The sequence below is a fragment of the Coenobita brevimanus genome, chromosome 50 (assembly GCF_032717465.1).
Source record: "Coenobita brevimanus isolate Jiangsu-jjx chromosome 50, ASM3271746v2, whole genome shotgun sequence".
Lineage (NCBI taxonomy): Eukaryota > Metazoa > Arthropoda > Malacostraca > Decapoda > Coenobitidae > Coenobita > Coenobita brevimanus.
The window spans coordinates 38,448,929-38,464,572 of NC_137003.1; the positions used below are offsets into that span (position 1 = coordinate 38,448,929).

General features: G+C 42.0%; 1 protein-coding gene across 8 annotated transcripts in view; it reads left to right on the forward strand.

The window, feature by feature from the left end:
- Positions 1–15,644, forward strand: part of LOC145399810 (protein lap4-like) — a 1,200,472-nt gene that overhangs the window by 262,144 nt on the left and 922,684 nt on the right. For all 8 annotated transcript variants that reach the window (XM_080272363.1, XM_080272366.1, XM_080272368.1 and 5 more), the window contains exons 3-6: positions 5,739–5,817; positions 11,502–11,591; positions 11,782–11,902; positions 12,108–12,400. In XM_080272363.1, the coding sequence (XP_080128489.1) occupies positions 5,739–5,817; positions 11,502–11,591; positions 11,782–11,902; positions 12,108–12,400 (583 nt within the window). The remainder of the gene's footprint in view (positions 1–5,738; positions 5,818–11,501; positions 11,592–11,781; positions 11,903–12,107; positions 12,401–15,644) is intronic.

Consider the following 15,644-nt stretch of genomic DNA (forward strand, 5'->3'; position numbering starts at 1 on the left):
AGGAAATACGGAAACCACCATACAGAGTCTAATCCAGTCCAACGAAACAGCCAATGAAGAGATTAAGAATTTGAAGAGGGAGAATGTTGAACTGAGGAGGAAACTTGAAGAGAGTACTAATAAAACGGAGAAGGTGAGTAATGTACTAGAAGAACACAAGGCAAAGTGGGCACACGTAGAAGAAGAACAGAAAGAAGTGGTCAGCTTAAGAGAGATCATCCAGGAAGAAAGGGAAATGAACAAGAAAGAAATGGAAGAAAATGTAGTGAAAATACTGAAGAAAAAAGAGAAAATAGTGAGAGAAACTGTAGAAAGGAACAGATGTGTGGTAGTATTTGGAAACAGGGAAGAGGAAGAAAAGGTTAGGTTCGCAAGACTCGAGAAAGACACGAACATGGTGAAAGGAATATTAGGCAAGATTGACCCCGAAGGAGACAAGTGGGTAAAAGAAATTGAGGAAGTAAGGAGGATAGGGCCTTATAAGAAAGGGGAAACAAGACCAATGAGAGTCAAGTTTACATCAGAAAGTGTAATAAATGAGATACTTAAAGTGACCTGGAAATTAAGCAAAGAGGCGGGGATGGAAAATATTATAATAAGAAAAGATCTGAATGAAGAAGAAAGAGAAGTTTTAAAATCATTAAAGGAAGAAGTAAAGGAAAAAAATGATAAGAGGACAGAGGAAGAACGTAATACTTTTTTTTGGAGAGTATTGGATATGAAAGTAAGGAAATGGTATTTAAGGAAATAGAAGTGAAGGAAACTAGGGGGATGGTTGTGAAAGATCAGAAGTTGAAGAAGTGGTACAGACAGAGAGTAGGAGAGAAGAGGGTATTAATAATGTCAAAAATAATTTGAAGGTGATATATACTAATGTTGATGGTTTCATATCGACAAGGATCGAAATTAATGATTTCTTGAGAGAACATGAACCTGATGTCATGTGCCTTGTAGAGACCAAATTAAGAGAAGATATTGATGTTCATTTGGGAGATGGTAAATACAAACTGTGGAGAAAAGACAGGAAAGAAAAAAAGGGAGGAGGAGTGATGATAGCAGTGAAGAACAACATAAATGTAGATACTGTGGAAATGGGAGAAGGCAGGGCTGAAGTGATATATATGAAATTAGAAACTGGAGAGAATGTTAAGAGAGATATGGCGGTAGTGTATGTTCCCCCAAAGACGAGAGCATGGAAGGATGACGAATACCATGAGATGTTGTCAGATATGGCTAGCTACTTGCAAAAAATAATTGAGAAAAGCAATAATATAATTTTGGTGGGTGACTTTAATTGTAAAGAGGTGAACTGGGAGGAATGGTACTCGGGAGGCGGCGAGGATTCGTGGGGTACTATGTTATTAAATATAATAATGAATAATGTGATGACGCAGTGGGTCAAAGAAGAGACACGGTTTCGAGGTGAGGACACACCAGCAAGGTTAGATTTACTGTTCACCAAAGAACCCGATGTAATAGAATCATTGGAATATCTCTGTCCTTTGGGAAAAAGTGATCACGTGGTCATTGAGTTCCAGATGTTAATAGGAAACGTCGAGCCAAGAGACGAGCTTCATAGACAGGGAAGATACAACTTTGGCAAAGCAAATTTTACAGGATTGAGAAACTTTTTTGAAAATGCGGATTGGAGAAAATTCAGAGAAACAAGAGAGATACAGAGGAAGTGGGATATCTTTCTAGACCTCTATAACTTGGGAGTGGAAAAATTTGTACCAAGAGTAAGAGGGAAAGAAAACAGGAAAAAGGAGTGGTTTAATAGAAGGTGTATGATAGCCAAAAAAGAGAGAGATAAGGCGTGGAACAATTGGAGAAAGAGAGGTAACGACAGAACAAAGGAAGAATATAAAAGAACAAGAAACGAATACACAAGAATACGTAGGGAAGAAGAAAGGAATTTTGAAAAAGGTATAATTGACAAATGCAAGGATGAACCCAAACTGTTTTATAGATTTGTTAATGGCAAACTGAAACAAAAGGAAGGAATCACCAAGCTGAAAGTAGATGGAGAGGTCTTTAAGGATGCGGCAATGCAAGCAGAAATAATGAACAAACGTTTCCAGTCAGTTTTCACTAAAGAAAAGGAGCTTGTGGAAGGGGAGGGAGTGATTAGAAATGTTCCGGTGATGAAAGATATAAAAGTGGAGGTGCAGGAAGTGTATAAATTACTGGAAACTCAAGATGTAAGGAAAGCCCCAGGACCTGATGGAATTTCTAATTGGGTACTGAAGGAATGCAGAGAACAACTGGCGGATAAAATTCACAGCTTAATTGTATGCTCACTGGAAGATGGGAAAGTGCCAAAAGAATGGAAGAGGGCAAATGTGGTACCAATTTACAAGGGAGGAAACAGGGAAGAACCCCTGAATTATAGACCAGTGTCTCTAACCAGCATAGTCGCAAAATTGTGTGAGAGAATCCTGAAAGACAGATGGATAAAATATCTGGAAGAGATGAATATTTTGGCTGAATGTCAGTTTGGATTCAGAAGTGGAAGGTCATGTGTTTCAAACTTGTTGAGCTTTTACTCAAGAGCGATTGATGTGGTACAGGAGAGAGATGGTTGGGTGGATTGTGTGTACTTAGACTTAGAGAAGGCCTTTGACAAGGTACCTCATAAGAGACTAATGTGGAAACTAGAATATATAGGAGGACTAAAGGGGAAACTTCTGGAATGGATGAGAGACTTTTTGAGAGACAGACAAATGAAGACAGTAATAAAGGAAAAGATGTCTGGATGGAGGGAAGTAACAAGTGGAGTCCCTCAAGGCTCAGTGTTGGCGCCAGTAATGTTCCTGATTTACGTAAATGATATGGTAGATGGAGTGAACAGTTATGCGAGTCTGTTTGCTGATGATGTAAAGATCTTGAGGAAGATAGAGGTTGAGGAGGATTGTAAAATACTGCAGGAGGATTTGGATAGGATACACAATTGGAGCCGGACGTGGGAAATGAAATTTAATGTAAAGAAATGTAAAATATTGGAAATGGGTAAAAGTACCAGGAGACCATCACTGAATTATTTTTTGGGTAATGAATTAATCACAAAAAGGAGAGAAGAGAAAGATTTGGGAGTGCTGGTCCAAGATAGTTTGTCACCAGAAAAGCACATTAACAAGATAGTTGGAGAGACTTACAAACTCTTGACTAACATAAGAGTAGCATTTCATTATATGGATGAGGAAATGATGAAAAAATTGATAGTGGCCATGATCCGCCCCAGGTTAGAATATGCAGCGGGAGTGTGGTGCCCACACAAAAAGAAAGATATAAACAAGATTGAGAGAATACAAAGAACAGCAACCAAGATGGTCCCCAGTCTGACAGACCTGTCATACAGAGAGAGGCTGGAAAAACTGGATTTGCCTTCGTTAGAGGAAAGGAGAAAGAGGGGAGACATGATTGCGGTGTTCAGGACCATGGTGGGAGTAGATAAAATTGACAAAGAAGATCTGTTTGTATGGGATAAGAGAGCAACAAGAGGACCATGGAATGAAATTGAAAAAGTCAAGCTGCTTGAAGGATATCAAGAAATATAGCTTTCCTTACAGAAGTTTAGACTTATGGAATAGCCTGGACAAAGAGATCGTCCAGTCTAAAAACTTAAACGAGTTTAAAGTTAAATTCGACTTACTGAGAAACAGCGACGGAAACCCACGAGCATAGTACATTCCGTGTATATCACAATTAGGTATATTCTTAAATATTTGAAACGACTTAGACAAAGAGGTGGTGCATGAGAAAAACATTCATGTGTGTAAAGGTAGACTTGATAAATGTGGATATGGAGACAGGACAACACGAGCATTGCTCAATTCCTGTATACTACAAATAGGTAAATACATACACTCACGGACTATGATTACGGCACGTACAGTTTTTATACATATAATGAATGCTAGAGTTGTTAGGTTAGGTTAGTACCGTTACAATTCCGCATAAACTGCTAGAATTTAGCGGTTATATTTTATGTTTCGGTTAGGTTAGAAATAGGTTAGGTTAGATTACGACCGCCGTAATCGTAGTCCGTGAGTGCAGGGTACAGCTGCCGTAATCGTGGTCCATGCGTGTACTCGTATACTTATGACTGTTGTAATCCTAACCACGCCCTTATATTTACAGTTCACTTCCTTTATTCGCTTTTCCCCCAGTTACCCTCTTATCTTTTCCTCACCACTGCCTTTCATGCCACCACTCTTCACTTACTCCTTCTTATATTTACAGTTTTCTTACTCGTCTTTCTTTCCCTATGCTTTTCTCACACCGTTCATCCTCTTGCAACTTTCTTCTTTATCCTCCTTTTCTCTCATCTCATTTTCTCTTCACACCATTTCCCCTGCTCTGACCTCTCTCCTCACGTCTCTCCCTCCTCTCCTCTCCTTTGCCACAGACCGTAGATGTATGTAGTGGATGGGTGGCAGTGATATGAATGAGCGCAGCAGGGCAGGAGTGAGGGGCTGTTGTGTTAGGCCAACCCGCCTTTAACACACCTGATTTCTGGACCTCCTCCTCCGTGGGTGTGGGTTGGGGAGGGGGGGGGGAGGATTAAGGATTGGTCGGGAGGAGCAGAGGTGTAAGGTTGACTGGCTGGAGTACGTTTGAGGGCTTCTGGGAGTAGTGAATTGGAAGAATTTAAGGGAAGATGGAGGTGTTTGAAAAGGGAAGTCAGGAGAGAAGGCAAGTTGTCAGGGTGTTGACCCAGAGGTGAGAGTGCAAGTAGTGCTGGTAAGGATAGTTGCTTACATGTCTGTTAGAGAGAGAGAGAGAGGTAGTAGTAGTAGTACTGATAAAGATAGTGGAGTTTACACTACATATGTTTGTAGGTGACTTATAGTATACTTCGAGGGAGTTGGGAGAAAGGATTGAGAAAGGTATAGCGATGGGAGGGGGTGTTGGTAGTAGTGTAGGAGGGGAAGGCTTGTGTCAGACTGGCTTGCAGGGAATGGTAGTATAAACTGAGAGTCATAGTGTTTACATGGGAAAGAGATGTTGACGAAGGTGCAGGCTACAGCGGTGGTGGTGATGGGAGGAGGATGGTGACGACGTTGTGGTGCCTTGCTGAGTAGTGGCAAAACAGTTGTAATTGTGGAATTTACCTAAATATCGTGAAACTTTTTCCTGCACGCAATTATATTGGTAGTGTATTAGGACTTGTAGGTAAGAAATATAGTACAATGAGTCAACGAATTTATGAAAGATGGCTGGATTTTTCATTGTGTCACATACTGCCAATATTAGGACGACAGTAGCCAGCTTTCTCTTATCTGGTTCTTCTTCACTTCCTCATTCTTCCCTCTGTGTTACCGTTTGTACCTATTCCTTCTACTTGGATTATAGAAACTTCGATAATATTTGTAATACAGTTACAACATATATCGCTACATTTCAGCCATATGCTCACAAGTACGATAACCATTCCTCAAAAATAAATAAATAAATAAGTGTAACACCATGGCAGGTCAGGTAGATGGCTAACTGGAGTCCAGTAGTCAAATTAAGAAGTGAAATTGTGTCGTGGTGTCAATTTGTTGGGCGTGTGGTGTTAAAATGTAGGATATTAGTAAGTTAAAATTTTGATAATACATAATCCTATTCGTTTAATAGTGTTTCATTATAAAGCGATAATAATTTGAATGCCAGATGTTTAACTTAAATATTCGTTGTGTGTTAGTACTGTCTGTATTCTTATTTCTGATTTCTGACCCATCTCTCTTCCATAGACATCCCAGACATCCCGGATAACATCAAGAACCTCAAGGCGCTACAGGTGGCCGACTTCAGCAGCAACCCCATCCCGAGGTGAGACCCACTACACTAGATTAGCATAGTGTTATACTCCGTTTGCTTGAAATTGGCCTAAATTGACACCTCTCCATCTTGATGTTGAGCTGTAGTAAGAGCTTATCACCAGACACATCAGGCACGGAGGAGTGCATTGAAAAGGATGGAAAGTCGTAGCTTTGTCTTATTCCTTCATCAAGGTACGATAAATCATATGAAAAAAGAAAAAAAAAGAAAGAAAATCTCCTCCTGGTTAATGTGAAAGACCTTTTGGATACAGTTTACTATACGGTCTTAAGTCTGTATTTAAAGTTTCCAGTCAGATAATTATATAGACCCTGTTTACTATAGTTTGTAGTCAGGTGTAGTGATGCCAAACCCAGGATCTAAAGAGTACACTTCCATCCTGTCACAGACCTCACTGTGCAGACATTGATATCGTACATTATCATTATTTAAATACCGCCTCCTGTGGATCTTATTTAGTTTGGGACCGTTGTGGTGAAGCAGTTTTTCATACATTTTCAAGAAACCCATCAGTTTCATGTTATCCTTATACTTCTGCTGTAGCATGCACCTTTTTTTTTTTTTTTTTTTTTTTTTTTAAATATAATAGCTTAGAGCCTCGTTAACGGAGCTAATCAGTTCAATACGTGCACGTTCATTTTCCATTATTCTTGCTGTGTCTAGACGATTTGTGTGTGTGTGTGTGTGTGTGTGTGTGTGTGTGTGTGTGTGTGTGTGTGAGACATATGGTGGTGAAGAGGTTAATATAGGCTCTGTTTAACCCCCTGTGTTTGAAAGGTCTCTCTTACAGTAAGCTACATACAATATTGTGGTGTTAAGAATAAACTAAAATTGTCATATTCTGTTTGATAGGGTTGGTGTGAAATACACGTATGAAACAGAGCTGCCGTGCTGTCACCTCCAGATTCCTCGTCCTCATTCACCTTTCCTGCCATGCCACTCTCCCTCATTTCCTAGTACACTTTCCACTATTTCCTTGCAAACTTTCCTTCCTTTCCTTGTACAGTTACCATCATTACCTTGCAAACTCCATCATTTCCTTGTACATTTCCACCATTTCCTCCCACACTTTTCATCACAGCATTTCCATGTACCCGGTATACTTTCCACCATTTCCTTGCACGCTCCTTCATTTCCTTGTACACTATAAACACCTTGTCCTTGCACGTTCCTTCATTTCCTTGTACATTTCCACCATTTCCTTGCACACTTTTCATTTCTTTTTACACTTTTTGCCATTTCCTTGTACACTGTCTTTCATTTCCTTGTACATTTCCACCATTTCCTTGCACGCATTCTCTCATTTCCTTGTTTACTTTCCACCACTTCCTTGCACACTTTCCATCATTCCTTGTACACTTTCCACCATTTCTTTGCACACTTTCCACCATTTCTTTGCACACTTTCCCTCATTTCCTTGTACACTTTCCATCATTTCACTGTATAGTTTCTTTAATTTTATATACACTTTATTCTATTTCCTTGTACGTACATCATCCGTAGATTCCTTGCCCGGTACACATTCCATAATTTCTGTGCATATTTTCCTTCGTTCTTTCATAAACTTTCATTTGCATGTATATTTTTCTTCACTTTCTTGTACACTTTCCTCAGCCGAGTTTTCCAGCGCATATCCTCTATATATATCCTCCAGCTGCTTACTGTCGCCGCTCATCTTGGCAGTGCACCTTGCTGTCCTGGTAGCCCCCTTCCCTCCCCCCCCCCATCCTTCCCCTCCCTCCTCTTCCTTCCTTGCTCCCCCCCCCCCTACAGTGTCTGTAGATTCTGCCACAGGAAGTTCTGGACTGCTGCCCTGTTGTTTATACACTCACACAGCTTTCCCATGCCTCAGCTCAATATGTGAATTTATTAAAGTTAGCCCATTTGGGCTGAGGTTTCTTCCTAAGTGAGTTGTTTAAATTGCTGGACTGTAACCAGAGTAAACTAGAGTACATAAAATACCTAATTAAGTACATAATGTTCAGTTGGCCCTAATTTGTTTACGTATAGTTTGGTCAGATTGGTTCCCAAATAAATATGAAATGTTTGCAGACTGAGGGAATCTGTAGGGCAATGTAGCCGAATGGGTCAGTTATACACAGACTTGCTGGCAGTTCAGTACACCACTCACTGCTGTCCAGAGCGATGTGCTGACTCGACCATGAACACTTCTAATCTTGACGCAGTATAGGAACACGGTGGTGATGTTTGTAATGTGTATAATTATAGACCTTATACCGTCTTCCTGATATATCATTACTATATTTAACCACACACACATCTTAAACTTCTCTTACTCTTATTTTTACAGGTTATATATATATTTTTTTCTTGTGTGGTTTCCGTGGTGAAATATTTCCTTTCTCTCAAGTGTTTGATGCCCCACTATTATTTATTAACAGCAAATTCCCGTGTAGGTCTCCCTTCACCCTTGCATGCTTGCTGACCCCTACCAAGAAGGTCAAGATGCTGTCAGTAGAACCTACATACTGTTGTGAGACTTGGGAAGGGCAAGGCATGGCAAAGCATAGCATAGTGTAGCAAAACAAAGCAAAGCAAGACAAGGCAAGGTGAGGCAAAGAATAGCAAAGCAAAGTAAGACAGTGCAATGTACTAAAAACAAGGCAGGCAGAAGGCTTGTCGGGCAGGCAAGCAGACATGAAGTAACAGTATGCTGGAAAGCAAGATTTAAAGGAGAGGAAGGTGTGGGGGGTCACTCAGAAAGCAAGGTAGAAGAGATTATGAGCATTGTAGTGTTTGTGAGGATAAAGGGGAAGACAGGGAGAAATGAAAGGGAATGCCTTAGAATAAGAGGGGGGATGGGAGGTAGCGAGCGAGTGCATGCAATAGATGTACATACACATTCACATACCCGCCGATATGCTTTCTACTTGCCCTTATGATGTCCTTTCTGTGTACATTTGAGATAGGAACTCATTTGTCTTTGAGTGTTTGTGTATGTAAACGCTGATGTTTGGCCGGTAGGTGGTTTTAGTGGTTAAATGAGCCTTGTGGAAATGAGGGGAGAAGGGAGAGGTGTAGTGAATGGTGAGGGGTGAGGGAGGTAGTTGTGGAATGAGGGGGAAGGTGGGGTTGTGAGGTAAGGGGAAAGGATGAGCGTGGTGGAGTGAGGGGGAGGTGGGGGTTGTTAGGGGAATAGTGGAATAAGGGGAAAGTGGGGGTTGTGAGGAGTTGCGGGTAAGGGTAGAGTTGATGGGTTGGTGGGGGTTGTGTGGTGAGAGGATGAGAGTTGTGGAATAAGGGAAAAATGGAAGTTTTGAAATAAGTAATTAGGGGAGTGAGTGGAAATGCTGGAGGAAGGGCAAGATGGAGGTTATGAGTTGTGTGGTGAGGAGAGAGAATGAGAATGGCCATGTAAGGGGAAGAGAGAAGTTGTGTGGTGACTAGTGAGAAGGTTGGAATAGTGAAGGGAGAGAGTGGGTGGCAGAATTAGTGGAAGATAGATACTACCTCCGTGAGTGGTGAGGAAATGGAGGTGGTAAAGTGAGTGACAGGGAGGGATTTTGGTGATGGGTGGTGATGGCAGGATGAATGGCAAGAGGATGGCAATGTAAGATGAAGGAATTTGGGTGGCAGGATGAATAGTGATGGGATGACACAATGAATGGCTAGGTTGGCTGAGTTGTGAGAGGAACTAAATGAGGAAGTGGTGGTAACGGATGAAAAGTAATGGGATGATAGATGAATGGTGAGGATGGTGAAGTTGTGTAGGGAGATTGTTGATTAGTAAGGGTTTGGTGATGTCAGGGTGCAGTATGAGGTGAATGGTGAAGACAGATGATTGATGGGGAGGTGCTGGTGGCAGGAATGTGAATGGTGAGGACATGGCATTATGATTGGTGAGGGTGGCAGTTTTGAGAAATGATTGGTGACTGGAGAAGGAGTGGTGATTGCAGGATCTGGAATGGTGAGGATGGCAGAACTGTAAGGGTTGGCATAGAGAAGGCAGTCTGCCAACCAGCTGGAGTGAGGGGAATGTAGGCATGGGATTAGAGATAAAACAGTGTGAGTGGTGAGGGGCAAGACAGAGTGAGCTGTCAGCGGTGAGACAGTGTGTGGTGAGGGGTGAGACAGGAGGGCTGGGTGAGGCAGTGTGTGTGATGAGGGGTGATTCAGAGAGACAGTGTGAGGCAGTGCTTGTAGTGAGGGTTGAGACAGGGTGAGGTAGTGTCTGTGGTTAGGGGTGAGACAGTGTGTGGTGAGGGGTGAGGCAGTGTGTGTGATGCGGGGTGATTCAGGGTGAGCTGTGAGAGGTGAGGCAGATTGATTTGTGAAGTGTGAGACATTGTGAGGGGTGAGGCAGAGTGTGCTGTCACGGTTGAGGCCGTATGAGTGGTGAGAAACAAGGCAGAGTGAGCAGTGAGACATAAGACAAAGTGAAGGTTGAGGCAAGATAAGCAATGAAGTATGGGGCAGAGTGATAGTGAGGGGTGAGGCAGGATGAGCAATAGGGGGGTAAAGTCAAGTGACAGGGAAGAGTGATGCAGGGTAGGTGGTTGGTGGTGTCAGGGTAGGTGGCTAGTGGTGAGGCAGGATGGCTGTGGGGGTGAGGGAGAGTGGGTGGTTAGTACTATGAGGCAGACTTAGAGTGGGGGTGAGGCATGGTAGGCAATTAGTAGTGAGGCAGGGTGAGTGATTAGTGGTGAGGCAGGGTGAGTGATTAGTGGTGAGACAGGGTGACAGTGAGGGGTGGGGCAGGGTAGGTGGTTGGAAGTGAAACAGGGTAACGGTGGAGATGAGGCAGGGTGGGTGGTTCGTTGTGATGTGGCAAGGTGAGTTGTGAGGGGTTGGGTGGGGTGAGCAGTGAAGGATGAGATAAAGAAGAGTGGAGGGGAAGAAACAAAAGAGTTATGAGGAGAGGCAAGTAAGGTGAGGGGAGAGGCAGATGAGTTGAGAACAGGAAAATGAAAAGTATAGAAGGAAGCAAGAGTGATGATGAGAGAGACAAATGAGGTGAGGGGAGAGGCAAGTTAAATAAGAAAACAAGTGAGGTGAACAACCTGTCACTTAAATAAAATAATCTTGGATTATCCAAAATGAAATATCCAAATTATCAAGTTTCCCACAACAAAGGGGTAATAAAGAATCTTGGAAATTAAAAAGTATCCAATACTGATAGACCATATTCATTGTATAGTTTTTGAGCTTGGAAATTAAAAAGTATCCAGTACTAATAGATCCTATACATTGTATGGTTTTTGAGCTTGAAAAAGTACACAGTATAAATAGACTGTGTACTGTGTCTGGTTTGTCAGTACAGTACTGACTAGCCAAAATGTTTGAACTGAACCTAAGAAGTGTATGTTGGAAGATGAACAAGTAAATCTATGTATGTGGGCCTGTGTTAATGTTTTTGTTGTTGTTAGTATTAGTTTTTATGAATGTGAATGCAATGAATTGCAAGAATCCAGCAGTTCAACCAGATGCTTTCAGAGATCTTCGTTGAGGTTATGTTGAAGAAGTATGTGTGGTGCGAGAGTGAAGTGTGTGAGACAGGTGTGTTGCGTTATTAGGAACAGCACGACAGTAAGGACATAGTAGGTCGTGGTGAGAGGTAGTAATAGCATGTCACTTTATGACCTCCATGACAGAAATGTATAATGCATTGCACCATGTGAGTAGAAACTAACTATTTTTTAATCACCATCCTGCAGACTTCCTGGGGGATTCACGCAGCTGAAGAATCTGACTGTGTTGGGCCTCAATGACATGTCCCTCACCAACCTTCCCTACGACTTTGGATGGTCAGACACACTGTGCTGTATTTTTGGGCTGTCATTATTTCATACATTTAGTGAGGTTCAAGTGTTTTAATTGACAATTGAGCAGTTTTCCAGTGCTGTTTTACAATCTTGTCTTATTTTTGTTTGATTCATATGGTGATATAGCATTCAGTGTTCATTGATTTTTTTTTTTTTTTTTTTTTTTCCCCAGCCTGGTGAACTTACAGTCACTGGAACTTAGAGAAAATTTGCTCAAGGGTCTGCCTGAATCTGTCTCCCAGCTGACCAAGCTTGAGAGACTTGATATTGGCGACAACGACATTGAGGAGCTTGTGAGTAGGACATCAGTTAGTTCTTGCTGTTGTTCAGTCACAGTAAACTTATAAGTTTACTGACAGGTAACAGTATGTGCAGATAATGCTCATATTTACTGAAAATTTAACCAAATACCAGAAATATCTGTCAGTGTAGTATTTAGTGATAGTTTATTTTGCATACCTATCCATAATAAACTAATTTTGGTTTTGCCAATTGCAGCCTCCCCATATTGGAGACCTTCCATCACTTCAGGAGCTGTGGCTGGACCACAACCAAATCTCACACTTACCCCCTGATATGGGCCGCCTAAAAAATTTATTGTGCCTGGATGTCAGTGAGAATCGACTGGAGGACATACCTGAGGGGCTAGCTGGCCTGGCAAACCTCACGGACCTCCATCTCTCAAACAACCTCATTGAAAATCTTCCAGATGGCATTGGCTGCCTGACAAAGCTGACAATCTTCAAAGTTGACCAAAACAGGCTAATGGCACTCAACCCCAACATTGGCAAGTGAGTAGCAGGTTGAGTTTTTGCTTCACTTTTCTTTCCTTTACAGGTGGCTTTACATTGAGTGACAAGCCAAATGGTTTCCTGTAAGCCAAGAAACCATTTACAACGCTGGGTGGTAACCATATAACCAAATCATACGTGCTCCCTACGTGTCAGCAAGTGGGTTGGTGGAGGATTAGTGCCCCTCCCCGTAAAACAAATAACTCAAAGTCAAATGGCCACTCCTTACGGGATTATGGCGTCTGGCAATAGATAGATAGATAGACATCTGAAAATGATAGAATATTGTTTGGTAATGATTACTTGTCCAGTAGAGAGAAACTATTGCATTCAGCAGCCATCATCCACTGACTTGATGTAGTGCGTCTCACTTCTTCCTTCATCTTTACCATTTGTTTTCAGTGTCTGCCCACCTCGCTGCCTATGTCTTCCATCTCTCCTGTCACTTTTTATTACCCTTTCCTTTTCAGTTAGCCTTACACTGCGTGACAAGCCTAATGGTTTCCTGTAAGCCAGAAAACCATTTACAGTATAATGCAGGGTGGTAACTATATAACCAACCTATATGTGTTCCCTAGATATCAAGAAGTGGGTTAGTGGGGGGTTAGTGCCCCTCCCCTTAAAACAACTAACTCAGAGACAAACAGCCACCTCTTACAGTTATGGCATCAGGCTGTAGATAGAGGTTCTAGAGTAGAGTAATATAAGAGGGTGTTTTGTTACAGTATCTTGCATTAAATGAATTGCTTTGAGTATTGTATTGTAAATTTGGATGCACTAGTTTTCATCTTCAGAGTTTCTTTTTACCTTTACCTAGGCTGTATGTCACTGATATTGAACCTTTCACATGGAGAACTCCATTATCCCCTCCTCTTCACCTTGTCACATGTTCTTTCCACTCCAAAATCACCTTATTCATTTTTCACCGGACATTTTGATGTCTTTTATAGATTTCAGTCATTATTCTTTTAAATACCATTTGTGGAGAGGGAGGCCTAATTGCTGTGGCACTGTTACAGCCAGGGAGTTCTGGTATGCAGTTTTACAAACATCCTTCAGCCCTCTCCCTGTCCCCCAGAAGGAGAATGGTATCCCACATCCACTGTAAAAAGTATTGCAACACTCATCCCTCTGGGATAGAGCTGAAGTTTTGAATGATTTTTTGGATTTTCCTACCTCAGAAATTCACCAGTTGGACCAGAGAATGAAGGTAATGGAGATACTGTACTTGTAGAAGGTATGATAAGGGGAAGAGTGAATACTGGTGAGATGCAGTTTGGGTTCATACCAGGCAAAGGGATCACTGATGCCATATTAATTGTCTAATAGGTACGGGAAAAATATATAGGAAAGAAAAGGAAGCTGTCTTTGTTGATTTGGTGGCCTTTGACAGAATCCGTATGGAGATGGTGAAGTGGGCAATGAGAAAGCTTGGAATCCAGGAGTGGCTGGTTAGAATAGTTATGGCTGTGTATGTGGATGTCGCCCTGGTAAGAGTGAATGGAGATTTTAGTGACGAGTTTTCAGTGAATGTTGGCCGACATCAGTGGTCAGTCTTCAGTCTCTTTTCTGTTTGCCATGGTACTTGAAGTTCTCTCACATGATTTGAGAAATGGACTCCCATGGCAGAAGTATAATGATGACTTTGTGTTGACTGCAGAGAATGAAGGGGAGGCGGAGGAAGGATTTAGGAAATGGAGAGCTGGAATGGGGCACGAGGGTTTGAGAAGAAATATGAATAAAACAAAAGTGATGATACTTAGGGCTGGTGGCGGTACTGTCAAAGCAGAGGGAGTGTGCTCATTTCCAACTTGCCACAAGGGTGTGAGAAGTAGCTCCATCTTGTGCAGTGTTTTTGGTAGGTGGGTGCATAAGAGATGTAGTGGTATTAGTGGTAGACTGAAATAATGCTGATTTCATGGATGTCGTGGTTCAGGGAGGGCATGTAGAGATTGTCAGGCCTGAAAGGACTGATCTTGCTGGAGAGTCTCTTGAGTGTATGGAGGAGTATCGTTATTTGGGGGACAAGTTATGTTCCGGAGGTTGGGCTGGAGCTAGCTCTGTGGCTAGAGTAAGTAGTGGTTGGAGGAAATTCGGGGAGCTGTTGCCTCTCGTACTCCTAACATTGAGAGAGTTCTCTGCTTGTGCTAAGGGATCTTTGCATGCGGCACATATTAGGAGTGTAATGCTATATGTTAGAGAGTCTTGGGCAGTAAAGGAAGAGGATATTTGTAGGCTCAAACATACAGAAGTGATGGTGGTTCTTAAACTTTTTCGGCTCCAGTATCCCCAGGTTCAACTCCAAGTCAGTCTGATACCCCCTCACTAATATTATTACTCCATTCACTTTCAGTTTCTTGTAAAAAATGAGAGAGACTGATCATGAGCAAATAGTTGAATTTTATGGATGTTATTTTTGTTTTCAGCAAAATAGTATTTATACACAAATTATTATATCTTCACTGTCAGGTTTCCCACATTGCATTTTTTGCACAGAACACAATTTGTGCTCATTCAGCATTGTTTTACTGACTGTTGGCTGCATGGTTTCTAGTGCTTCTGTTTTTACAACGTGACCAGAGTCTCACATCTCGGGCACACCAGGCTCAGTGCAAGACATTTAACAAGATTCAATCACCAAATTGTCTTTGCTTTGTTTTATCTGGACCAGCATGGAGGATCTTGTCTGAGATAGGTAAGTGGTGGCAAACGGTATGAGCACCTCCAATGCAATCTGTGCTAGTTTCGGGAAAGGTCTGATCCTTTTGGTCCAAAATTGTCAGTGGCAGGGCTTCAAAGGCAAGTTTCACCTCTTCATTGACTACTCATAATCCCCAGTTAGCCATGGTTTCCATACATGAAATTGTTCATGTTTTGGAGGGAATGCCTTTCTGCATACCCCATAGACCCCATTTTGATACCTTCTGTGGGTATCAATGCTGTACTTTAATAACACCTAGATTTGATGGATGTGTAGTGTATCCTTGAATATGAGGCCTGGAATGGCTGGGATTGCAGTTGAAGAAGTGAGAGGAAGGATGGGACTGGAATGTATTGGTGTTCTGATGAGGAGGGGTCAAGTGGGAGATTTGGGCTTGTTGAGAGGGTGGAAGATGACAGTTGAGTTTAGAAGATAAGTGTGAATGCTGAGGGTAGGGTTGTGTGAGGCAGACCAAAGAAGACCTGGGACAGGTTCATAGACTTTGGCCTCAGGGATAAGAGACAGGGACTGAATGGGGGGGCG